The 25487-nt window shown below is 41.1% G+C and overlaps 1 protein-coding gene across 4 annotated transcripts; it reads right to left on the bottom strand.

Moving 5' to 3' along the window:
• LOC106588443 (voltage-dependent calcium channel gamma-4 subunit) lies at positions 1 to 25469 on the bottom strand. 4 transcript variants are annotated; one of them, XM_045709619.1, is made up of 6 exons: positions 24670 to 25469; positions 9080 to 9248; positions 8358 to 8585; positions 5665 to 5748; positions 3742 to 3882; positions 1 to 2187 (listed from the first exon to the last, which is right to left on the bottom strand). In XM_045709619.1, exons 2-6 carry the CDS (start codon positions 9108 to 9110, stop codon positions 1370 to 1372), a joined length of 1302 nt encoding a protein of 433 aa, XP_045565575.1. In that variant the 5' UTR covers positions 9111 to 9248; positions 24670 to 25469; the 3' UTR covers positions 1 to 1369. The 4 variants fall into 4 exon arrangements, with proteins under 4 accessions (XP_045565575.1, XP_014032926.1, XP_014032925.1 ...); XM_014177451.2 differs by lacking the exon at positions 24670 to 25469 and adding an exon at positions 14180 to 14266 and having other exon boundaries at positions 9080 to 9366; XM_014177450.2 differs by lacking the exon at positions 24670 to 25469 and adding an exon at positions 9515 to 9623 and having other exon boundaries at positions 9080 to 9366.
• Positions 25470 to 25487: the final 18 nt, after the last annotated feature.

Genomic DNA, 25487 nt, shown 5'->3' with positions numbered 1-25487 from the left:
TATATAACTTTATTGAATATATTTGTTTTATTTTGTATTTATTTTTCAGGCTTAGAATGTTGTATTGCTTACCCATCACAAATGTCCTTAGTTTGATGAATGTGTATTAGAGTAGAAATATCATTTATTAAGAAGAGATTGTTGTCTTCTTCAATCACAGGATCACAGGATCTCAGCCCCCTAACCCGAAGGTAGGATCTTGAAAGCAGTGGTTCTCAACTGGTTTTTCCTCGGGACCCAAATTAAACCAGGTTGTCTCAGTCGTGACCCAGTATTTGCATTGCGAAATAAAATATGTGAAAATGCAATCTGGAAAACTATTTTTGAATTCCATATTGATTGTAATTGTAGCAATTATACATCAAAGGAAATTTGTCAAATTTGCCCATATTCTTGATGAAGAATGTTAATAAACTCGCTGGTTTGAGTCCAAAAAATCAACCAAATTCGCTGATTAGCACTGCTAGCTCTATATTGAAAATACTATGATTGAAGAAAAATAGTTCAGAGATTAAATTAGTTCATCACTTTCTACCTGGTTTTTAGTCGTTTAAGTAAATGTTTTAATTATTTTATTTTATACTCAGACACGAGAATAAAAACAACAGCAATGTGATAATATTCAAGAAGTTACAATGGGTATACCCATTCAAAACCTCCCGTGACCCAAATTTGGGTCGCGATCCACGAGTTGAGAATCACTGCTTTAAAGAAAAACATTAAGAATACAGTATATACCATCACTAAAATAAAGCCTATAATCTAATACACTTGTCATGAAGAATAAAAAACACAGACTAGGCTATGTTGGTTATACCTGTATTAACAAACAAAAATAATAGCCTTAAAAATGTGATGATAACAATAATTATAACAATAATAATAGTAACAATATTATTATTAATAATAATCCAATAAAATATATTTAAAATAAAATACAAATACAATATTACACTCATAATTTGCGCACATGCTTCCCGCATGACGACATCAGATTTAATGTGATGGAGCTAGAAATCAATGAAAACTTTAAAGAAATACAAAAATACAAAAATCATAGTTCAAAATGTACAAATTTACCCTTCATTTACGATTACGAGAATAAAACAACAGCAATGTGATAATATTCAAGAAGTTACCATCTTTACAGTCTTGTAAATTGGCTATGATAATCAAGCACTCAGAATGATAAGACAAACCAAAGTTTACAACTATAGACATATTGTGCATTTCAAAATGAATATATACTCAATAATGTTGTTAATAATACATTTGATATTCTCGTCAGTGGAATAGATATATTCATAGTAGTCAAAAACAGACTGAGATGGCCCTGCACCTCCATGGCTCTTGCTCCTATCTCCAAGGCTCACACTGGCGTGGTTCTCCTGTTCAGCGTGTCCGAGTCAGTGTCCCTGTTCCGTTTTCCCCCCAGGCGGTCCAGGGTGCCCATGCCCCTCTCTCTCTCCATGGTGCCAGTGGACAGAGGTGGCTGCTGGGGGGTAGGACCGGAGGACGACAAGGTATTCAGGGGCGCAATGGCAGTGCCGCCGACTGCGGCATTCTGACCCGCCGCAGAGAGGTTGGACTTGGAGAGAGAAGGCAGTGTACCGCTCATCATCCCTCCCACTTCCTCATTGGGGAAGTAGCTGTGCAGCTGGTAGAGGGAGGCCCGGTCCACCGTGCCATAGAGGGGGGGCCCGCCGCCACCAAGACTCCCCATCTTGGAGTCCCGGGTCAGGGTATACATGGAGATATCGCCCCCTACTCCTCCACCAGCATGGTGCGGGTTGGGCAGGGTGGCCACAGAGAAAGGCGGGGCAGACGGCGGTAATGCAAAACTCTTGGAGTCTGTGGGTGAGGTGTCACGGGGGGAGCGTGGCGGGTCGGTAGAGTGCGAGCTGGAGCGAGAGCGCCGGCGGAAGCGGTAGCTGGGCAAGCGGAGCATGGCGTGCGTGGTGCTCTTGAAGAGTTCGGTGCGTGAGCGGCAGCGCAGCTCCTTGTTCTTCTCAATGTAAATGTTGACGGCCAGGACGCCCACCATCTCAGCCAGGATGAAGGAGAGGCCTCCAAAGTAGAAGGACCAGCCGTACGAGTAATGCCACTTCTTGTCCTCGTCCTTTTTGGGCGAGATGTCGCTTAGCGCCGCAGAGATGTACACGATCACACCGATGATGTTGCTCAGGCCTGGGGGACAGACAGAGGTGAGACGTGTAAAAAAAGTGAGATATAGACTGGAATATGTACTGAACAAAATATACGCACATGTAAATTCTTGGTTCCATGTTTCATGAGATGAAATAAAAGATCCCAGAAATGTTTCGTACGTACAAAAAGCTTATTTCTCTCAAATTTTGACCACAAATTTGTTCACATCCTTTTTATTGAGCATTTCTCCTTTGCCAAGATAATCCATTCACCTGACAGGTGTGGCATATCAAGAAGCTGATTAAACAGAATGATCATTGCACAGGTGCACCACTCTAAAATGTGCAGTTTTGCCACACAACATAATGCCACAGAGTTTTGAGGGAGAGTGCAATTGGCATGCTGACTGCAGGAATGTCCACCAGAGCTGTTGCCAGAGAATTGAATGTTCATTTCTCTACCATAAGCCGCCTCCAACGTCGTTTTAGAGAATTTGTCAGTACGTCCAACCGCCCTCACAACCACAGACCACATGTAACCACACCAGCCCAGCCAGGACCACCACATCCGGCTTCTTCACCTGTGGGATCGTCTGAGAGTATTTATGTTTCTAATAAAACCCTTCTGTGGGGAAAAACTCATTCTGATTGGCTGGGCCTGGCTCCCCAGTGGGTGGGCTTGACTCCCAAGTGGGTGGGCCTATGCCCTCCCAGGCCCACCCAAATCTGCATGCCTGCCCAGTCATGTGAAATCCATAGATTAGGACCTAATAAATGTAGTTCAATTGACTGATTTCCTTATATGAACTGGAACCTCAGTAAAATCTTTTAAATTGTTCCATGCTGTGTTTACATTTTTGTTCAGTATAATATGCCATTGATTTTTCTCTGAGCTTTTCCATAGGGGGGTGGGGGAATGGCTCTAAACGAACCATCTCAACTTGATTACTTCTCTTGTGTTATGTCTCATTGACCCATATCTCCACTTAGGAGGTAATATATGGCATATTACTAAATAAACAATCTTTATTAGTTCTGTTGTGTCGTGCGTCATTGACCTGTCTCCACTCAAGGGATGATATACTGTATGTGGCGGCAGGTAGCCTAGTGGTTAGAGCGTTGGGAATAACCGAAAGGTTGCTGGATCGAATCCTCGAGCTGACAAGGTAAAAATCTGTCGTTCTGTCCCTAAACAAGACAGTTAACCCACTGTTCCCCGGTAAGCCGTCATTGTAAATAAGAATTTGTTCTTAACTGACTTGCGTAGTTAAATAAAAAATTACATGTGGGAAATCTAAGCCGCAACCAACATCATTAACATGAAACGAGTTATGGGGAGGGAAAAACAACACAAAGGTGAATATCATGGATGGATGAAATGATCTGGATAATTATATTAGCCTTAACAATAACCCTCTTTTTCGAGTTCAGTGACCATTGAGAACATTCCATCTTACCAAGAGGAAAAAGGAGTATGAGACACCATTGAGCATGATTTGAACTCCAGGACTAGGCTTCATCTGTGTCCAGGAAACCAGCCCCATGTGTACTGAATAATAGAGAAACTGTCAAGAACAAGACTCCAGCGCCTTACCAGCAGCCACAAACAGGATGCCTCCTCCTAGGATGATGTTCCTCTTGCTCTTGTAGAAGCTGCTGGATGCAACACACATCGCTCCCATCAGAAGCAGTATAGCACTCAGGATGGGGAAGATACTGGAGGCTCGGACAACACCTGCAGACGGAGGGTGGTGAAATGTTCCTTAGTTGCTGATCTAAGGTCAGTTTACTGTTGACAGTGGTTAATGGTTATAGTTGTGATTTGGGGAGGGTAATTTGAGCCTAGATCTATGCCTATGGGTATCTTCTACCTGGAACTTTGCTAAGATAGGACTTCCTATCCTCTGATAATATTGGAAGCCACTCCAACCTTATTGTGTCATAACCTGCTGAGCTTAGCAAATGCATATATTAAAGATGAACGATTAAAGATAAAGTTGTGAAGATGACTTGCAGGGGTAGGAACCGAAATGATTTCCCACTCGTTCCGTTCTGAACAGAACCATTAATTGTTTAGTTCCGTTCCACTGTTCCGACCAGCAAAATAAAGTTCTGGACCGGTTTGAGCCTCCTAAAAAGTACCGGTTTATATTATTCCTTTCTGTTCCATTTTAAACCTCTAAAATAGTCCCCAAAAAAAACCATTTAGCTGTAGATTAAATTACTTCACCAACCAGTGCAGATAGAGCAGCTAAACGAGCAGGTAAACGATTTAATCTGTATATGAAAGTCACAAAGGGCTAATTATATTTTGCCGTAACAGCATGGTTTAATCATAATGAAAGACAAACACAGACACACTGTGCTGCCAGTCACAGTGTAAGGCGCCAGACGCAACTGAAATGTTGCAGGTGAGGACAACGCAAGAGAGGATGGAGGGAGCTTGCCTTGAAGCGCTGAGCATCTTGTTATGATGCTTTATCTGAATTACGCCCACAGAGCTATACCTACGGAGGAGCAGCTCTACGGAGGAACTTGAATGTTTTTGAACTTCTGAGTTGGTTTAATGTTGGACCGGAGCAAACGTACCTAGCTAACAAGCTTGTGTGTGCAGAGCAGCACTAGAATTAAAAACACGTCTTACCTTTCTGTACTTAATAAATCCAATGTGACAACTATAGTATGTCTCCCCAATTTCTGAATCATGCTTGTAACGTCATCAGGTGGCTACAGTAACCTATGCAGGTAGCCTACACACACACACACACACACGCACACCCACTGGTAAAGATTTCCAGCTGCCAGGCAGACGCTGGAATACGTTTCTGAGTGACATAGGGGCTTTGTTGTGGACTGGGGAAAAACAATGTCCGGAATGTAAAAGAATGTTATTAACCGGTTCCCATGCTTCTGGAACAGTACAGATCACGGCTTCCGTTACTCAAATAATTGTGTTATTTTCCAGTTTTTGATTCTGTTCCCTGAACTGGTTCCAACCCTTGCTTTCAGGCTGCGTATGTGACATTGTCACCATCTGGGGTAGAGTAACATGCCAAACTAAGCATTTATTTTGTAACACCTTTCATAAATGACTAAATGTATCCTACATTCTTATTCCAACCGATGTTCTGGTTTGATTGGAATATCCTATTCCTTTGTCATAATTCCCTCTGGCAAATGAGAGATACTGAATGAGTTAGCTAACTCATAACCTTGTACGTTGGCATTCACTAATTCTGTTTCCCGAGGATTTCTTTACAATTCGACATCACATCTTTCTAGTGACATCCTCCCACTGCCCACGTCCCCTCACTCACGCAGGAGATACTCTGCTGTATTCCACGTCCCCTCACTCACGCAGGAGATACTCTGCTGTATTCCACGTCCCCTCACTCACGCAGGAGATACTCTGCTGTATCCCATGTCCCCTCACTCACGCAGGAGATACTCTGCTGCATCCCACGTCCCCTCACTCACGCAGGAGATACTCTGCTGCATCCCACGTCCCCTTACTCACGCAGGAGATACTCTGCTGCATCCTGATCATAGTCTGCATCGTCCGGGAAATGATTGATCTGAGAACACACTCCTCTCTTCAGCCCTGAGAGAGAGAGAGAGAGAGAGAGAGAGAGAGAGAGAGAGAGAGAGAGAGAGAGAGAGAGAGAGAGAGAGAGAGAGAGAGAGAGAGAGAGAGAGAGAGATGGACAGAGAGTGAGAGAGAGATGGACAGAGAGTGAGAGAGATGGACAGAGAGGGAGATGGACAGAAAGAGAGAACAGAGATGGACAGAGAGAAATACAGAAATATGGGAGAGAGATGGGTATTAGAGCCTATTAGAGATAGAAACAGGACAGGACAGATATCTGGGGCTTGGTGTATGGACATATTAAGTATTCATTTGAATCCCTTTTCAAGTCGATTATGACAGTCAAATGAACCACAAACAACCCTTTGTACTCTGAAGAAAGCAACAGACTTCATCAATAATTAAGGAGCTGTAATCAGTATGTTGAGCATCTGCCACAAATATTATATAAAATGGCTGTTGTTGTCCTCTTTTGCTGTCTATCACTTACTGTAGGTAGCAAATGGAGAACCACTCCATCAGACTATCACTAATGACTCATCACTCATAGTTCTGACTCGTTTCAGGAAACTAGGCGTATGTCGCGCGTCACTATTTCACAGGAGAGAAACATTTTTTTTGATCAAAATGCATTTTTTGGCCAGAAATTCCTTCTGGAACATGTGAAGTTTCATGTGCCTTAATATCAAATGTGTATACCATCTGTAAATATGAATAAAATTGTTAATTTACGAGCCTAGTTGGTTTAGCCACAGAAAAAGTGAGCAACCTTCCCGCTAGCCATGATTGGCTGAGATAATGAATGGCTTGACACGCCGAGAGATGAGTTTGGGTTGGTCTGCCATGTAGCACGCTTCTATCTATTTAAGCTGGTCAGTATGTGTAGGTAATTCTGTCTAACGTGGTTTTAAAAAATATATATATTGCGTAGTAGAACTGCGTAAGTGTTGCTCTCCACTTTCTCAAGGACCGAGTTTTGAAATCAGTGGAATGCATGGTGGAATTAGAGTATGATACAGTAGCAAAGGAGATGCAGAAAACACCTGTCTCCGGATTACATCTTCAAACTAAGGGCAACCATGGCATCCGTGACAGAGAGGGAGAAGCGTCCATCCATGTATACGGGTAAGAGAGTCTTTTTCTGATATTACACGTTTCAAATTGAGTCAGAAAGTCATTTTCATTTCAAGTTAAGGTGTACTGTTAGCTAGCTAGATAACATTAGCTGTCTGGCTCACTAGCTAACGTTACATGTATGATCTGTGTAGTAATATTATTTGTATCTCAGAGCCATTTGCATTGCTAGTTATAGCCTAATGTTAGCTAGCTAACATTGAACTGGTTGGTTAGCTACCTACAGATTCATGCAGGGTAGTAAAGTCATGAGTTGGGATTATGGTTCATTGTTTAGCTAGCTAGCTATATGTCTAAACAAAAGACTCCACTATGCAAGTAACTATTTCAACAGAATGTTCATGATGTCACTGCGACAACTGTTGATAGACGTAGCTGATAAATTCACTCTGGCTATCTACTCCGATTTCAGAGCACTCTCGTCTGAGCTACCAATGCTCTGGATAACATGAAAACAGCCTAACCAGCTCTGCTAGGGTGAGTAAAATGGTCAGAGTGAGGTGTTCTCTCATTTGTGTCTGGAAGTAGCTAGCAAGCTAGCCAACGTTAGCCATTTAGCTTGGGTGCCCGGCGGCTGTTGTTGGACAGAACGCTCGGATCAACCCTTAAAGAGATGGGTGGGGCTGAAGCTTAAGAGGGTGTGAACCATGCTGAATCGGTGTAGACAAAGAAGAGCTCTTCAATAAGTGTACCAAAACATTCAAAGGCCATTTTCTCAAAAGTGAGGTTACAAGTTTATCAACTTTCAAAGCAGAATTACATTCCCATTGTTCCTCAACTGTAGTGTATGATAAACTATTTTCTAGCTCTGAGTCTCTACTTGTATCCAAGGTAAAAGAAAAAAACACACCATTTCAAATTTGCTACATAAGACTGAATCGAACCGGTCGGTCACAATTGTCCTCTTTGGCATTCGCTGGTCTCGCGTAGCCAAACCTTCAAAATCAAGTCATTGTCACGCATGGTTCTCAACAAGACTAGTTTCTCGCAGATGACAATAGGGTAAAAATGCTAATGTTTGATCATGTTAGATAAGCAGCTCTTGAAATGTGCCTTTTTTTCTCCTGACTGTCTGCCACTGCCCATTGAATGTCCTCTAAATGTACTCCAGGTCGCACTGTGTCGAACCGTGTCTTTCATGGTTGAGCTGCTCACCGGCTGCACAACACACACACTCTTGTACACACACCTGCACACGCACGTATGTGCACATAAATGCGCGTGCACACACAAATGGGGAAATATGTAAACACACTGAGCCAAACACAGTGATCCACCCACCCACCCACCCACCCACCCACACACACACACACACACACACACACACACACACACACACACACACACACACACACACACACACACACACACACACACACACACACACACACACACACTGAGGCATTCATCTGACCCCACCAAAACCCTGGAAATACACTGATCCCCCATCACCCCTCCCCCTCCCCACACACATCTAGACCTCCCCTTACCCTCCAGACAGCAGATCCTCCAGAGGCCAGAGTGGGTGAGGGCACCAGGGTCTTTCTTGTCCTTGCTGTTGGGGTCGTCCTGGGAGGAGTTGGCCGTGCTGTTGCAGATGAAGGCCCGTGCGTACAGCCAGTAGTCCGTCCCGATGGCCACCGCCATCAGGGAAAAGGCTGCAAACGCCCCCAAAGTGGTGAGGACAACCTGGATCCCCTTCTCCCACCACACCATGACTGGGCCGGAGAGAGGGAGGAGAGAGAGGGATTGAGAAAGAGAAGAGCTGGTGAAATGGATAAGACGCCCGAAAAGCTACAAATCAAGAATATCCTCTTGAACGGTGTGGGTTTGTCTGTGTTTGAAAGGAAATAACCGATATACCGCAATTGACCTGTTATTGACCTGGATGTCCAAAACCTGGTGTGTCGATTTCAATTCAATAAGACTTAATTAATCCCAGAGGGACAATTAGAAAGGCATTGTCAGTGCTTTGTCTCTCTGATGACTTGTAATTGTTTTAATACAAAAGCCCTTTGAGAAGGGCAAAAAACAAAAACTTATGTATAACTGTCTAGTCTAGTTACAGAATAATTACTTGGGTAAATCATATTGTTTCCTTTTGAATCCAGGCATCTGTTAAGCGCGTCTTTGGTTAAGTGTCAACATTAAGTGTGTGTGCGCGTGTGTGTGTGTGTTTGGTGAAGTGTGTTTCTAGTGAAATGTGTGTTACCTTGGGGCATGCCAATGCCTTTTGCCTCCATGTCTGCAGCTTGCTGTTCCTCGTCAGTGAAGAGTGCGCATTCAGAGTCCCCTCTGTCCAAGCCGCATCCATAGACAGCTCTTCCTCTCTCGTTTCCTCTCTTCCCTCCTCGTTCCCCTGTCTCTCTCTCTCTCTCTCTCTGCTCCCGTGTTCCTCCCCTTCTCACTACCTCCGTCTCTATGTGAACGTGGATCCACAACTCGAGGTTCCGTCCCTCTTCTCAGTAAGTGGCCATGGCATGCGTCTCAGCGTTGCTCCTGTGGGGTGAAGAATAAGAAGAAAAAAAGAAAGGATTTTAGAAATTAATGTGATGTGAGAGGGAAGCCAAGTAAAATGGTCTTTCTTAACCTTACAAAAAGATGAATCATTAATACAACTGGGTTTGTACATTATGCGATGACCAACCCGAAAGGAAAGAAGCTGATCTGTTTCCACATTCCACCTAGAGAGAGATAGAGAGGGATATATAAAGCAAGAGGGAACAGGAAAGAAGCGAGAGAGCGTGCTCTATTCCATTGCCATGGCAACAGCACATTCCAAAGTCTAGGACGGAACAGAACACGGCGAGTGAGAAGCGAGTGGGGGGGTGAGGGGCAGCTGAAACAGCTGAGGGGATTTTGCCGCGATTAAACCGAATATAAATACTGATGCTGAAGACCTCAATATAATATATATTTTTTTAAAGAGTGAGTCATTTCAAAGCCATGATAAAACATGTAGAACCCTAGTGTACTGTTCAATTAAGGAAGTAATCAAGCGCATTCAGGTGATGACAAGCACTTCAGGATCATTATGTAGTTGAGCTAACATATGCTGTATGTGAGCATCTTTGGTACACATCATGGGCATTAATATGGAGTTGTTCCCCCATTTGCTGCTATAACAGCCTCCACTCTTCTGGGAAAGCTTTCCACTAGATGTTTGAGCATTACTGCGGGGACTTGATCCCATTCAGCAACAAGAGCATTAGTGAGGTCGGGCACTGATGTTGGGCGATTAGGCCTGGCTTGACGTTCCAATTCATCCCAAATATGTGTTCAATGGGGTTGAGGTCAAGGCTCTGTGCAGGCTAGTTAAGTTCTTCCACACCGATCTCTAAAAGACATTTCTGTATGGACCTCACTTTGTGCACGGGAGCATTGTCATGCTGAAACAGGAAGGGGTCTTCGCCAAACTGTTGCCACAAAGTTGGAAGCACAGCATCGTCTAGAATGTTATTGTAAGCTGTAGCATTAAGATTTCCCTTCACTGGAACTAAGGGGCCTAGACCAAACCAGGAAAAACAGCCCAAACAATTATTCCTCCTCCACCAAACTTTACAGTGGCACTATGCATTCGGGCAGGTAGCGTTTTTTTGGCGTCCATCGAACTACCAGATGGTGAAGTGTGGTTCTTTACTCCAGAAAACGAGTTTCCACTGCGCTTTACACCACTCCAGCCGAAGCTTGGCATTGCGTATGGTAGTTTTAGGCTTGTGTGTGGTTGCTGGGCCATGGAAATTAATTTCATGAAGCTCCCGGTGAATAGTTCTTGTGCTGACTTAGCTTCCAGAGGAAGTTTGGAACTCGGTAGTGAGTGTTGCAACTGAGGACAGACGATTTTTTCACGCTACCCTCTTCAGCACTCAGCGGCCCCATTCTGTGAGCTTGTGTGTTCTACCACTTCCCTTGTTGCCCCTAGATGTTTCCAATTCACAATAAGAGCACTTACAATTGGCTGGGGACAGCTCTAGCACGGCAGAAACTTGACAAACGTACTTGTTGGAAAGTCACTGAGCTTTTCAGAACGGGCCATTCTACTGCCAATGTTTGTCTATGGAGATTGCATGGCTGTGTGTTCAATTTTATACACCTGTCAGCAATGGTGTGGCTGAAATAGCCGTATCCATTCATTACAAGAGGTGTCCACATACTTTTCGTTTATCATAAGATGCAAACGTACATACAGAATGATTCATGAGCAGCAAATACAGTTATGTTTACAGTAATTACCTAAAATGCTACTTTTTTCTATATTAAATGATGTAATGGAGGCATCATTCATCAAATGATGCAGTGTACTGCAGTAGGAACCTTGTAATGATAATACACTGCTCAAAAAAATAAAGGGAACACTTAAACAACACAATGTAACTCCAAGTCAATCACACTTCTGTGAAATCAAACTGTCCACTTAGGAAGCAACACTGATTGACAATACATTTCACATGCTGTTGTGCAAATGGAATAGACAACAGGTGGAAATTATAGGCAATTAGCAAGACAGCCCCAATAAAGGAGTGGTTCTGCAGGTGGGGACCACAGACCACTTCTCAGTTCCTATGCTTCCTGGCTGATGTTTTGGTCACTTTTGAATGCTGGCGGTGCTTTCACTCTAGTGGTAGCATGAGACGGAGTCTACAACCCACACAAGTGGCTCAGGTAGTGCAGCTCATCCAGGATGGCACATCAATGCGAGCTGTGGCAAGAAGGTTTGCTGTGTCTGTCAGCGTAGTGTCCAGAGCATGGAGGCGCTACCAGGAGACAGGCCAGTACATCAGGAGACGTGGAGGAGGCCGTAGGAGGGCAACAACCCAGCAGCAGGACCGCTACCTCCGCCTTTGTGCAAGGAGGAGCAGGAGGAGCACTGCCAGAGCCCTGCAAAATGACCTCCAGCAGGCCACAAATGTGCATGTGTCTGCTCAAACGGTCAGAAACAGACTCCATGAGGGTGGTATGAGGGCCCGACGTCCACATGTGGGGGTTGTGCTTACAGCCCAACACCGTGCAGGACGTTTGGCATTTGCCAGAGAACACCAAGATTGGCAAATTCGCCACTGGCGCCCTGTGCTCTTCACAGATGAAAGCAGGTTCACACTGAGCACATGTGACAGAGTCTGGAGACGCCGTGGAGAACGTTCTGCTGCCTGCAACATCCTCCAGCATGACTGGTTTGGCGGTGGGTCAGTCATGGTGTGGGGTGGCATTTCTTTGGGGGGCCGCACAGCCCTCCATGTGCTCGCCAGAGGTAGCCTGACTGCCATTAGGTACCGAGATGAGATCCTCAGACCCCTTGTGAGACCATATGCTGGTGCGGTTGGCCCTGGGTTCCTCCTAATGCAAGACAATGCTAGACCTCATGTGGCTGGAGTGTGTCAGCAGTTCCTGCAAACATCATGTCTCGTTCCATCCACCAACGCCACGTTGCACCACAGACTGTCCAGGAGTTGGAGGATGCTTTAGTCCAGGTCTGGGAGGAGATCCCTCAGGAGACCATCCGCCACCTCATCAGGAGCATGCCCAGGCGTTGTAGGGAGGTCATACAGGCACGTGGAGGCCACACACACTACTGAGCCTCATTTTGACTTGTTTTAAGGACATTACATCAAAGTTGGATCAGCCTGTAGTGTGGTTTTCCACTTTAATTTTGAGTGTGACTCCAAATCCAGACCTCCATGGGTTGATAAATTGGATTTCCATTGATTATTTTTGTGTGATTTTGTTGTCAGCACATTCAACTATGTAAAGAAAAAAGTATTTAATAAGATTATTTCATTCAGATCTAGGATGTGTTATTTTAGTGTTCCCTTTATTTTTTTGAGCAGTGTATAACAGCCCAAAAGTTAGGTGATAGTCATCAGACAGTGGTTTATGACTCACGATTTCTACCCCAGTTTCAAGAAGCAAAGTTAGTTCAATCCATACCTGAATCTACTGCAACAGGTTTAAATTCTACACAAAAATGACTTTCCTCCATATCAAAACCATTAGAAGGTTTTTGTTTCTATAGTTGTTTCTGTACGTACTGTTTAGAAAGCAAGTAACCTAGATGGACAGATATGGAGTTTTGCCATTGGCAACACATCAACACAGAATGATGATAAAGGAAAATATCGAGTTCACGGACAAACCAGAACCACATACTGAAATGCATGAATGTACAGCTTTGGGGTACATGTGGCATTAAATGATGGGTGATTGGGGAGATTCTGTAAGACTACAACAATGCAGAGTGAACAAAAAGTATGGGCTAAACAACAAGAGGATAACCTCGATATTACTTGCACTTCTCCACATTGTGCACACAGAGACACACGTACATTCAGAAGCACACACAGAGATACACACTTTCCTTATCTTCGGTCTGAATCCTGACATGTCCCCTGATTTGCACACTGTATGTAAAGTGTATTGTCAGTAAAGAAGAACTGTGCGGCAAAAGTTGAGGAGAGGCAAGTAGCTCGGGAATACTTACTGTGTATGCGCGTGTGTGCATGAGTGCGTATTTGCGTGTGTGCATGAAATCATAAAGCAGAACCATTGCATTGATAAGGCTATCGCTATCTGCAAAAGTAAATGCACCACATCCTGTCTAAGCAAACTGCCTTCATGGTCATTAACCAATTGCTGCTGAAGGGGTAAGAAAATGTGTTGTATACTGAAGCATCATAGAAAGCGGAAGCAAAACCATTGCATTTATTAGCTGATGAATGTACATGGACATAGATAACCTACAAGTGGAGGTCTGTCTAAACGTAGCGCTTCCTCTGTCTTCTAGGCTAAGATCAATTCCATCTGTTTATTAACATCTACCACTTGTGAGACCAGCAGCGCGAGAGAGAGAGAGGCATGCCAGGTTAAGAAACCTGACCAAATCTGATTTTAAAAAATCTGATTTAAAATTAGATGTTGAATTATTAACAGCTTTTTAGTAGTCTCTTTTCAGCCTGAACACAGTTGATGTACGCTAGGAATATTTGCATACTTTGCTGAGATAAATAGTCTCAAGGCTATTGATTTGGGCATAGCTGGAATTGTACCGAGTAGCCTACATTTCTGTGTAAACATGAAATAAATAACTCTTATTTCAATGCAATATTGTTTAAAAAAAACATGTAGGATAATTACAGTATGTGCATTTCGATATGTAGGCTAATATTGTGAAAACGAATACTAGGCTAATTATGTACCTGGACTTGCTCTGCAGACTTAACACGCACATCCCTCTTTTTATCATGCAAATATAAAATAACTTTCGGGAAGCATATCATATATATATTGTATACAATCTTTATTCTGCTTAATGTCTTACCTGTAATTGTTGAACTTCTGCAGTGGTGACGGTGGACGGACTCTGTATGCGAGGCATGGACAAGAGACGTGACAATGAATGGTAAATATTGCGAGGATGAACGTCGGGGGATGTGGTGGGAGTTTGGGGGGGGCTGGGGGGGTGCAGTGAGTGAAAAATGTGTTTTTGAATAAAGGTCAAATCAGATGTTTAATTCCTTAACCTAATGTTAGCCATTATAATAAACATTATTGCATAAATGAATAGGCTATGATTTAAAAAAAAAATCTTATTGGCTAATTTATCAAGGTTTATTAGAGAGGGGGGTTATAAGCCTATGAACGTAATGCCAGTCTCAAATGGATTTATTAGGCCTACATGAACCATCTTATGATGGTATAAATGTCAGCCATTTTGGTCCTGGAGTTGTTACACCATGCCTTGCAGTGCTGTGATAAAATACTGTGTCAAATAATGAATTTGAAGAATTTATCTGCACTGTATGCCGATGTTTGTCAGCTAGCCTGACAGTTTGAAAGACATAACTTTTTCTAATTAACTGCCAATATGCCAACATTCCATTAAAACAATACAGTCAATCCACAGCCATACACTGGATGAAATCAGTTGATGGTAGGACTTAGACAAGTTTTAACTGCAACAAGTATTATATTGTATTATATAATAGCACTCACAGTTTTACAAGATAATCGAAATTGAGACATTTATGGTCTGTTTGCATATATGTTACAGGCTATTTATATAGAAAATTGGTTTTAAAAAACCTGTATAAACTGTATCTATAATTATATGAGAATATTGTAGGTTGACAATCATTCTATTACACAATATCTGATCTATCACATGCCTTACTTTGATGTTCCTGCATAAGTAAATTTAGGATTATGCCTCTACTGCCATTCATTCCAATTAGAACAATGGCTGCCATTTTCACCCCATTCTGGCCCCTCTAGTAATTTAATAGGATCTCTATGTATCCACCTCATTTTCGAACATTGCTATGGGCAAAGCCAAACAACGGAAGTGATGGATTCGACTTCTGCTTTACTTCCCTACTGCAGCGCTGGTGGCAAACTTGCCAGAGTAAATCATTTGAAAGAGTCAATTTATAGAGTATACAAGTCAAATAAACAATTATAAATGTGACTGTACAAGCGTAATTTTCTATGTATTTCATTCAAGTTCGCTAACGCTAACGTTAGCTAGACTTACTAGTAGGCTAGTTCTGTTGTGATAATAACGTTAGTTGTGTTGTGTCAGAGTTAAGGCCTGAGCCATCCACCAAGTCAATAACTATAACGATAACTCTAATGATAAACTATAGGCTACATAACTATAAAACGTTGGTGAGCATCCACACGTGAGGAAAGTTTCTGATGTATCGTTCTACAGTCCTACACCCAGTGGTGGTTCTAGACCATTTCAACTGGGGGGGGGGGCCAAGCTGGGGCCAGTTGTACTGTTAGAGGGGCCAGTTACATTAGACGTTATTGTTGTCATATCGTTTTCTTCACTGCATTGCAGGCATTAGCAGGCAAAAGACCATGTTCCGCGTTGCCACTGTCTAATAACGGATGTAAAAAAAGAACGATAGCAAAAATACGTTATGTAAAAATTATTTCATACTCCACATTTAGGGGGGCCACAAGGCACATTCAGTGCTTTCAGGGTGTATTCATTGTCATAGTGACAACTGCAAATAATACTTAAATGTACATGTAGGCCTAATGACAATATAGTAACTCGTATTTAAATGTAGCAATTCAACAACAAATGCCCATTAGCCAGCGCATCTTTTACAGCATGTATTTGCCTCGTTGCTCAAGTGGTTTGCAAGTGATTTCTAACATGCAGGCCTAATGTAGGCCTGTTATACATTCAGCAAATAGCAAGAGCAAGCCTTCTTCGTTCCCCGAATAGGCTATTAGGCCCAATATTAAAACATATTTTAATAAATGTCCTATATCTTTTGTAGCCTATAGCTTTTCCTGGGATTTCACGAGAAGAGGAATTGCCTATTGTGGAGAGGCTTGCGTAGTCTATAGCCTGTTGCGCACGGTAGCAGCTGGAAGAGAGAGGCTAATGATGTGACCCCGAAGTAAAAAGCGAAATATTAGCTATATATTAGGCTATTTATTAGTTAAATATTAGGACTATAGGCTAAATATTTACCTGGCAAAGTGCAAGAAAAATAAATGAACAGATTATGAAATGAAGTTCCTCCAGGCTGCACTCTGTGGTCCCTGGGCACGCAAAGCTCCACTATTGATTAGGCCTAAGTTTTTAGACAATTATTATCAAGTGAATACACAATTATTGTTCATAGGCTGTAAACTGCAGTGATATATTGGGTAATTTTAATAACCACGCACACATCCTGTTTTGTTTCATGATGAAAAACTGCATAGGCCAACAGTCTAGGCCTCATTATGCAGCTGTTTGGATCGGTTTGGGTCTATTCTCTTTAGTTTAGAAGGTCCAGAAAGGTACATTAGCAGGCCACTCATGGTGAAGGTGTAAGGGGTGCGTACTGGCGGCAGAGAAGTCAGATGCAGGAGAGCAAAAAACTGTTTTTACAACGGCGCAGTTTAATAATAAAACCACTGGAAACAGAACAATCAATCAATGGGTACAAAAACAGTCGCACACCAGACATAACGTGCACAAGCACATACAAAAAACTATTCCGGACAAGGACATGTGGGGAACAGAGGGTTAAATACACAACATGTAATGATGGAATTGAAACCAGGTGTGTGGGAAGACAAGACAAAACAAATGGAAAATGAAAAGTAGATCGATGATGGGTAGAAGACCGGCGACGCCGACCGCCGAACCCCGCCCGAACATGGAGAGGTACCGACCTCGGCGGAAGTCGTGACAGAGGTTCTATTTTGTCAGGATGTAACCCGGTGTTAAGATAGGCCTACTATCGGAACATATGGGTTTCTTCTTTTCAACTCTCAGCCCGTTAATGCTGTAGCCTATTTTACATTCAGCAAGCAAGAACATCTCTCCTATAGGCTAATAGGCTAAAGAAATCAAAATAAGTGTCCAACAAGCTTTTTGTAGTGTGTCTTTTCCTGGAACTCCACACGATTTAAAAGGAATAACCATGGCAGCGCGGAGGCCAGGAGCATAATTGCACTACAGAACAATGAAGACAGACAGGCTGGAGATGTAACATATAGCCTATGTTAGAAGCGTATGCATATTAGCCCATTATTCATGAACTCAATGTTAGGCTTCATACCGCAGTGAATATATCCAGTCAATTTACAAAGAGAAAGAAATTAAGTTGATCATAGTTAGCCTAGCCAAAACTATGTGCGCTCCCGAGGCTGCGCTGAGTGCGCAGTCTCCTATTCCCCGAGAATGCAGTTCAAAAAGCTACCCTATTGTTTACGTTTTTGAGGGACAATAAATGTATCCTACCTAGGCTACAACAACACAACATAATGAAGAATCTTATTGTTTTCATGTGAGTACAAAACTCTAGGCTGTAAACTGCAGTGCCTATGTTGTTTGAATAACCGCTCAAAAGCCTGGCGTTTTGAATGCATGTTCATTTCGAAATAACTGCATCTAGCCTGCCTGATTGGGCAACCATTTGCATCAGCAGTGGAGTACAGTACTCAAGTAAAAATAAGTACTAATTTAAGTCATTTTTGGGGGTTATCTGTACTTTACTTTAGTATTTATATTTTTGACAACTTTTACTTTAATTTCACTACATTCCTAAAGAAAATAATGTACATTTTACTCTATACATTTCCCTTGACACCCAAAAGTACTCATTACATTTTGAATTCTTAGCAGGACAGGAAATTGGTCTAATTCACACACTTATCAACAGAACAAATGGTCATCCCTACTGCCTCTGATCTGGCAACTAACTAAACACAAATGCATAGTTTTGGTGTGCCCCTGGCTATCCATACATTTTCAAAACAAGAAAATGGTGCCTTCTGCTTTGCTTTATTTAAGGAATTCGAAATGATTTATACTTTTACATTGACTTTTAATACTTAGGTATATTTAGAACCAAATACTTTTAGACTTTACTCAAGTAGTATTTTACTGGGTGACTTTCACTTTTACTTGAGTAATTTTTTATTAAGGCATCTATACTTTTACTCAAGTATGACAAAAACAGCTAATAGGCTACACATGCACCACCAAGTCAGAACAGTAGGCTAAGTGTTTAAAAAAAATATATATATATTATTTTTTATGTCACCTTTGATTGCTGTCGCCTTATTCTTTGCAGAAGAACAGTGGGGAGGGGGAGTTCCTTATTTTAATTGCAGAAAAACGAGTATTGATACAAGAAGTATACAAACAGACAATGATAACATATTCTAGGGGGTATAACAAATTACAGATCATACAAAGACCTTAAAAGATGCAGACATATTGATTGTTTTAACAGCTTTCTTATTAGAAGAATGTAGAATGGTCTTAATGTACTGCTCAAATTCCTTATAGAAAACACAGAAGAGTGTTTTTTTATTAGTGAATTTACATTTATGAATATGACATTTTGCCATTTGTACAATTTTATGGATGAGGTAAAATGTTTTTTTTTAATCCTTTTTATAGTTAAGGAAACTAAGCAGCACATTCTCCCATAAAAAAACTAAAGTCATCAAAAATATGAACAATTATAAAACTATGAATATCTTTCCATAATTTCTTTACATCTAGACAATGCCAAAATAAATGAAAAATTGTTTATGGACACTCAACACAAAAAGTACAGTTAATGTCTTTTTTGAGTTTCTTCAGGTAATGATTCGCAGGGTAATACTTATGGATCATTCTGTAAGAAACCTCTTTGACCTTGTTAACAAGCAGGTCACTTGGTCACTTTTTTCCAACAAATATCATTGATGAATGTATTCCAGTAAGTTGTGAAATAAGGAATGGAAACAATGTCCCTTTGAAATAAAGCACGTATAGATCTGTTGTTCTGAGGGAGCAAGAAGAAACATATTTTCCCTATTGGAGAGTCAACTGGATTAAGCGAGGGTAGGTCAAGAAGGTGAGGTCTGGTTACACCTGTAAACAACATGAGAGTTCCAGATGGACTATGGCAAACTCTCTAGGCGTAACAGGGATATTGTAAAGAGATAAAAAATCCTCATAATTGAGTAACAATCCTTCTGCATTAAAAAGTTAACTCACAAGCAGGCTATAATTGTCACAAAAAGAGCCGTGTTGAATAGACCAAACTGCAGCGGGAATATGGATGCTCATGTTTTAATTCAAAAAAGGAGTAACGCATCCACTGGAAAACAATATACACGACAGGAACAGTTTTGCAGGCACACAACACGCAGTGCAAAAACAACTACCCACGAAAACCAAACAAACACACACCTACTTATGGGACTCCCAATCAGAGGCAACTAGAAACACCTGCCTCCAATTGAGAGTCCAGCACCCAAAACTACACATAGAAAAACAAACCTTGAACCTATACCAAACTAATACACCCCACTACACCACACAAAACCCCATAATACAAAACAAATATACCTCTGCCACGTCCTGACCAAATATAATAGAAATAATACCTAAATATTGGTCAGGACGTGACAATAATTATTAAACCAGTTCTTAAAAAATAAATACTATTTTCTATTCAAAATATCCTTATTGTTCCAAATGAAATACCTATGCAGGGGAATAATTATATTTATATATTAACGACCACGCTAAGAATACTTCTCTATGAAAAGCAGATCATTTTGTAGGAATCTTATCAATGTTATAGTTACAAAGTAACAGAAAATTGATGCCACCAAAACGGGAGAAGATATAATGAGGGATGAAATTCCAAATTGATGTTGGATTCTTTAAGAAGTGTTTAGCCCAATTCATCTTAAAACTATTATTCAAAGTTGGAAAATCAAAAGAATTGTGACCACCCTATTCATATGTGTTCATAACGACAGATTTCCTAATAGGATGTGTATGACTTTTCCAGATGAAGTTGAAAAGCATCTGGTCAACCGCTTGTCAAGATGTAGGGAATGGGCTAAATAAGTAAGTCTGGAGCTACCTTCAGCTTGAGAAAGCAATAATACTCTACCTTTCAAGGATAAATCCCTCTGCAACCAATGATTCAACTTTTTCTGAATTGAATGAGCATCTTTCCTGTTGATCCTTAGATATGATAAACCCAAGGTATGTTACTTTTTCCTTGACTGGAATATTGCATATAGAAGGTATCACACAGTCTTTAACCGCAAACAATTCACACTTTAATAAGTTTAGTTTAGTTTAATACATTTTATAAGTTTAGGCAAAGACCAGAAAATATTTATCACATCGACTGCTCTAGGAGTCTGGTCAGCATCTTTCAAAAAGAGAGTGGTGTCATCTGCAAGCTGACTTATGATAATATCTGTCAGCAATAGAGATCCCTTTTATATCGCTGGATTTAACAAAACTTGTAAGAAGTTGGGTTGCAAGCAGGAAGCGGTAAGGCGAACTTGGGCAACCTTGCCTAATTCCTCTTTTCAAATCAAATCTAGGAGAAGTGCCATGCTTTAATTTAATGGAACTGTTCCCATTCATATAAAGAGTTTTAATAGTACTACAAAATAATTCCCCAACAGTAGGCGAAGTTATGAGGGTGAAAGGGACCAAATTATTACAGTGAGGCACATGGGCTACTAACAGCTTACTACACAAAATACACTGTGTATTACGTTCTTAGTTACAGTATACATATCTCCCTGGCATGTTACATAATTTATGCAGCAGCATACAAGACATTTTTGGACACACCTTGTTGTGCTGTGCTCACTTGAACTGGAAGGTGGCTCGGCTGTTCTTGTGGGCCATGTTTGTCATCAAACTTTGTTATCTAAGTCTGGCATTCTCTGGATTTATGATGCTTTCAGAACAACTGGGAACTCGGAAAAAAACAAGGTCAAATCACGACATCAGTGATCTTCAGGTCGGAGCTCTAGAAAGAGGCCCGATATCCCAAGTTGTAATTCCGAATTGGATGACCGTTCAAAGCAAATTTTCCCAGTCAAAGCTAATTTTTTTCAGAGTACATTTTTTTCAGAACTCACTGAAGTCGGAGATTTCCTAGTTCCAAGTCTCCAGTTGTTTTGAACGAGGAATAAATCATGCTGGATTGACAGCATGGCCAATGTATTCAACTTTTTCTGGCCCATGGTGTTGAATGTTTATCTTTTTAAGCTTGGAAAAGAAACCTTTAAACCCAGACCTGGACCACACACCCATTCCCTTGAATAGCAGGCTAGTGATTGCTTTGCAACGCTTGCTGTTAGCCACTGATTCCTTCCAAACCACTCATTGTTGAATATGTGATTTCCAACTTCCTGTGTAATGTTTATGTCCAATGGCTGATGAGCACCAATACGTTTTCTTTATCATTTCTGTTCATATGGATTGAAAAGGATTTGCCAGTAGATTGTTGACGTGATGCATGATGACAACTGCTTGTCTAGTTTGCAAGCTTAGATTTTGAAAGTATGATGTTGACATGATCAGTCCAATTAAAGCAACAGTAGATATAACATGATTTGACTTCATTTTATCTGGGCACTTCTAATGTAACTCTATGGCAGCACCCACGGGACTTGAATTTTCCCTGTAGATTTTGCGGTCATGTAGTGTCCCATGAGTGACAGAACACTAAGCCAATCATGGCGCAACTAGAGAGCATTACCAACCCATACACTCTGTATTTTTTGCTGGCTGCCCCACCGCCACAGAAAAAACTGAGCTAGGCTGAAACACCTGCATTTTGGAGCTGCCTTACTCAAGAAAACAAAAAAGAGACCATGTTTGTATGCAGCTTTATTAACTCAATGATGATTTTTTTTGCCTTGTTTGGAAACTGATATGTGACACGTATTAATGCCAAAATAACATGCAAAACAGGCAACAACAAAAACATATATACAGTACCAATCAAAAGTTTGGACACACCTACTCATTCAACTCATGTAGTAACCAAAATAGTGCTAAACAAATCAAAATACATTTTATATTTGAGATTCTTCAAAGTAGCCACCCTTTGCCTTGATGACAGCTTTGCACACTCTTTTTTTGCTAAACAGGTCACCACTGTTAATATCACAGATAGAACAATCCTTGGTAATATGGTGTATTTTGTCACGATGTATCAGCTAACAGAAACATGCTAAGGCAGGGATTTCTAGTTGCGCGGGTATGAACACTTAATTGTGACAATGCATTGAATTCACCCTACGGTCTTAGTAAGCCTACTCATAGAATTTGAATTAGATTTGTATGGGCATAAAACATATTACGAGCCTGAAATAGCTGTTCACTGCAAACTTTAATGGCTTTCCTTTGTATTTCCAGTATATCCAAAGGTGATTCTATATAGGTAATGTGTAATCTGTACTCTCCCATCACACACACACACAAGTGGACTTGTGAGCTGGTCATAATAAAAAAAAAAAATTATGCCAGCATCCGAAAAGTGCACTGTGCACCCACCAACTTTCCTTCAATTCGCATGGCTGAAACAATCTCACGGAGAAAGCGTCCGAGCGAGTGAAATAGCGCCCCTGTGTCTTACTATATGTAGCCAATGTATCTGACGCTGTCTGGCCAAAAAGAGTATGGCCTTCACTCGCTCGGATGCTTTCTCCGTGAGATCGTTTCAGCCATGTGAATTAAAGGAAAGTTGGCGGGTGCAAAGTGCACTGTTCGGATGCTGGAATTATTTTGGATGACCGTGCGAAGGTAACCTACTCTTTGTAGTGATTTGACAATCAGATGAAAACGTCACGACTGGTTGTGTTCATGGAACATTAAAAGGTAATACATTCTTAAATTACATCTTTACTATAAAACCCATGGGGGCCTCAGACTGGCCTCGGCCTGGGGCCTCCAAATCACGAACTCCACCGCTGTACACACACACACACAGTCTTGTACAGCTAACCTTGTGGGGACCCACAATTCAGTCCCATTCAAAATTCTATTTTTCCTAACCCTAAACTGTACTCTTACCCTAATCCTAACCCTAACCTTAACCCAAAAACGTAACCTTAACCCTAAACCTAACACTAGCTCCTAACCCTAAACATAATTCTAACCCTAACACTAATTCTAACCTTAACCCTAAACCCCCTAGAAATAGCATTTGATCTCGTGGGGACAAACAAAACATTTGATCTCGTTGTCCCCAGTTGGTCAAATTTTTGTTTGTTACTATTCTTGTGGAGACTTCTGGTCCACACAGTACACACAGTACACACAGTACACACACACACACGCACACGCAAAACATCGTAACACCCATTAACACCATTACACACACACACACACACACACACACACACACACACACACACACACACACACACACACACACACACACACACACACACACACACTTGGAACTGCTACATTTCTTATGGCTTTAAATAAGCAGAGCTTTGGATTAAACCACAATAGCAGGGGGCATTACCAAGATACTGAGTATGTCAGTTTCCAGTCCTGCTATTCATTCTCTACACCAGTGTGCAAACAGGATTTCATCTCCATATAGTTCAGCCATGTTGATCTTTTCAGCTCTAAAAGGTCCTGACATCAGCGGTAGGTGTGTTTGTGTGTGTTTGTGTGCGTGTGTGCGTGTGTGTGTGTGTGCGTGCGTGCGTGCGTGTGTGATTGTGGGTGTGCGATTGTGTGCGACAGACATCTGACCACAAACATTAAGCACACACAGATTTACCTCTAGGATTTATTCATTAGTTGTAGAACAATGACGTTAGTCAGCAACCCCCAGGCATCGATCCAAAAACAAATAGTATCTCAGGTATGAACAATCTCTTCAGATTCATTAGTGCATTGCTTAGCAAAAAGAAAATGTCATTATTGTCATTATTACCATTAAATCGTTGATTTTGTGGTAAATATGGGTAATATATTTACACTAATAATAACAGTAACAACAATAAGAATTATATAATAATCTTAATAATAATTAATAGCTTTGATCTCTGCTACTGTTGTTAGGCACAGTTCATTTTAATAAGCTCAAAGACAGGTTCTAAGAAAGCGCCTTCACAAAAGAGGAAAGAAATCGAGAATGAGTGAAAAACGAGGCCTGCAAAGAGAAGAGACAGGTAGAACAAGTCTGCCCCACATTACATTAATGGGGATTTGAGAGACAAACCAAGACAAATGATCAATAAAGTTCAAAAGGTAGGATACCGGGGTTGGGAAGCAAGAGGAGAAACAAGTGAAAGCAATAAAAGGAGCTTGAGGAAATCAATTAATCTCACTTTAGCTACAGAAAACCACAATCGTCCTCAACTTCAATAACATTCACGGTCTAGTCAAGACATGGCTCTCTGAAAGGAAACCTCAATTTAGCAGAGTAGTATAATGAGGAAAAACAACAGAGGATAATACTTCATTGACAACATAAAATGTTATACAATTCTTATAGCTACCCCTTTCACCTCTCTCTCTCTCTCTCTTAATCAACCTCTCACACCAAATCATAATAGGCCTACTATATTTCACACTATAGAGTTAATAAAACTACACCACTATACTATTCTACCTAATATGATTATAGAAGAAGCTACAAATATTATTTTGTTATAATTTTCCCTCCAGCAGGAGCCAGTCCTGTTTGATAATGCATTCATATATTTTACTCTATACTATATTATAGGCTGTACATCGCTGTCCTGGGTCCCAAACAAACAAATGCTACCACTCATCACATGTGTATGTGCATCTGCTACATAAAAAACAATATAGATATTAAAAAACATTTGATCAAGTTTTCTGATGAAAAGATCTGGAATTCGGAAAAACAACCACATCATATTAGGAAAACAATTGGAATGCAATTCAATGTCTCAAATTGAAATGAATGTACATTGATCTGGAATTAGTTCACTATTTGTAGGTAGATATTGCAAGACTTTGTTATAAGTCGTTCTTCTATCCCCCAAGTCAGGAATTGCTATCGGTTCGCTAGAAAAATGAGCATGTCATGACACAAAAGGCAAAGTTCAACCTCGATGTAGAGCAATCAGACTCACAACAAAAGCACTAGGTGGTGCTACAGAGACCCATTGGTCATGTTTTGCTCTCGTTTAGACCTTAATTCACTAATGGACGCTATTGTGAAATTCACTGAGTATACAAAACATTAAGAATACCTGCTCTTTCCATGACATAGACTGACCAGGTGAATCCAGGTGAAAGCGATAATCCTTTATTGATTATCACTTGTTAAATCAACTTCAATCAGTGTAGATAAAGG

Source organism: Salmo salar, chromosome ssa27 (assembly GCF_905237065.1).
Source record: "Salmo salar chromosome ssa27, Ssal_v3.1, whole genome shotgun sequence".
In the NCBI taxonomy this organism is placed as follows: Eukaryota; Metazoa; Chordata; class Actinopteri; order Salmoniformes; family Salmonidae; genus Salmo; species Salmo salar.
Note: the sequence above shows the minus strand (reverse complement) of the source record. Positions and strands in the feature narration are given on the sequence as shown.

Coding starts and splice junctions, on each gene's coding strand:
- LOC106588443 (XM_045709619.1), bottom strand. CDS start 9,110: ATGGAGGCAAAAGGCATTGGCATGCCCCAAG. Junction 5,749..8,357: donor GAGGATCTGCTGTCTGGAGG/GTAAGGGGAGGT, acceptor TCTCTCTCTCAG/GGCTGAAGAGAGGAGTGTGT. Junction 3,883..5,664: donor TGCAGCAGAGTATCTCCTGC/GTGAGTAAGGGG, acceptor CTCCGTCTGCAG/GTGTTGTCCGAGCCTCCAGT.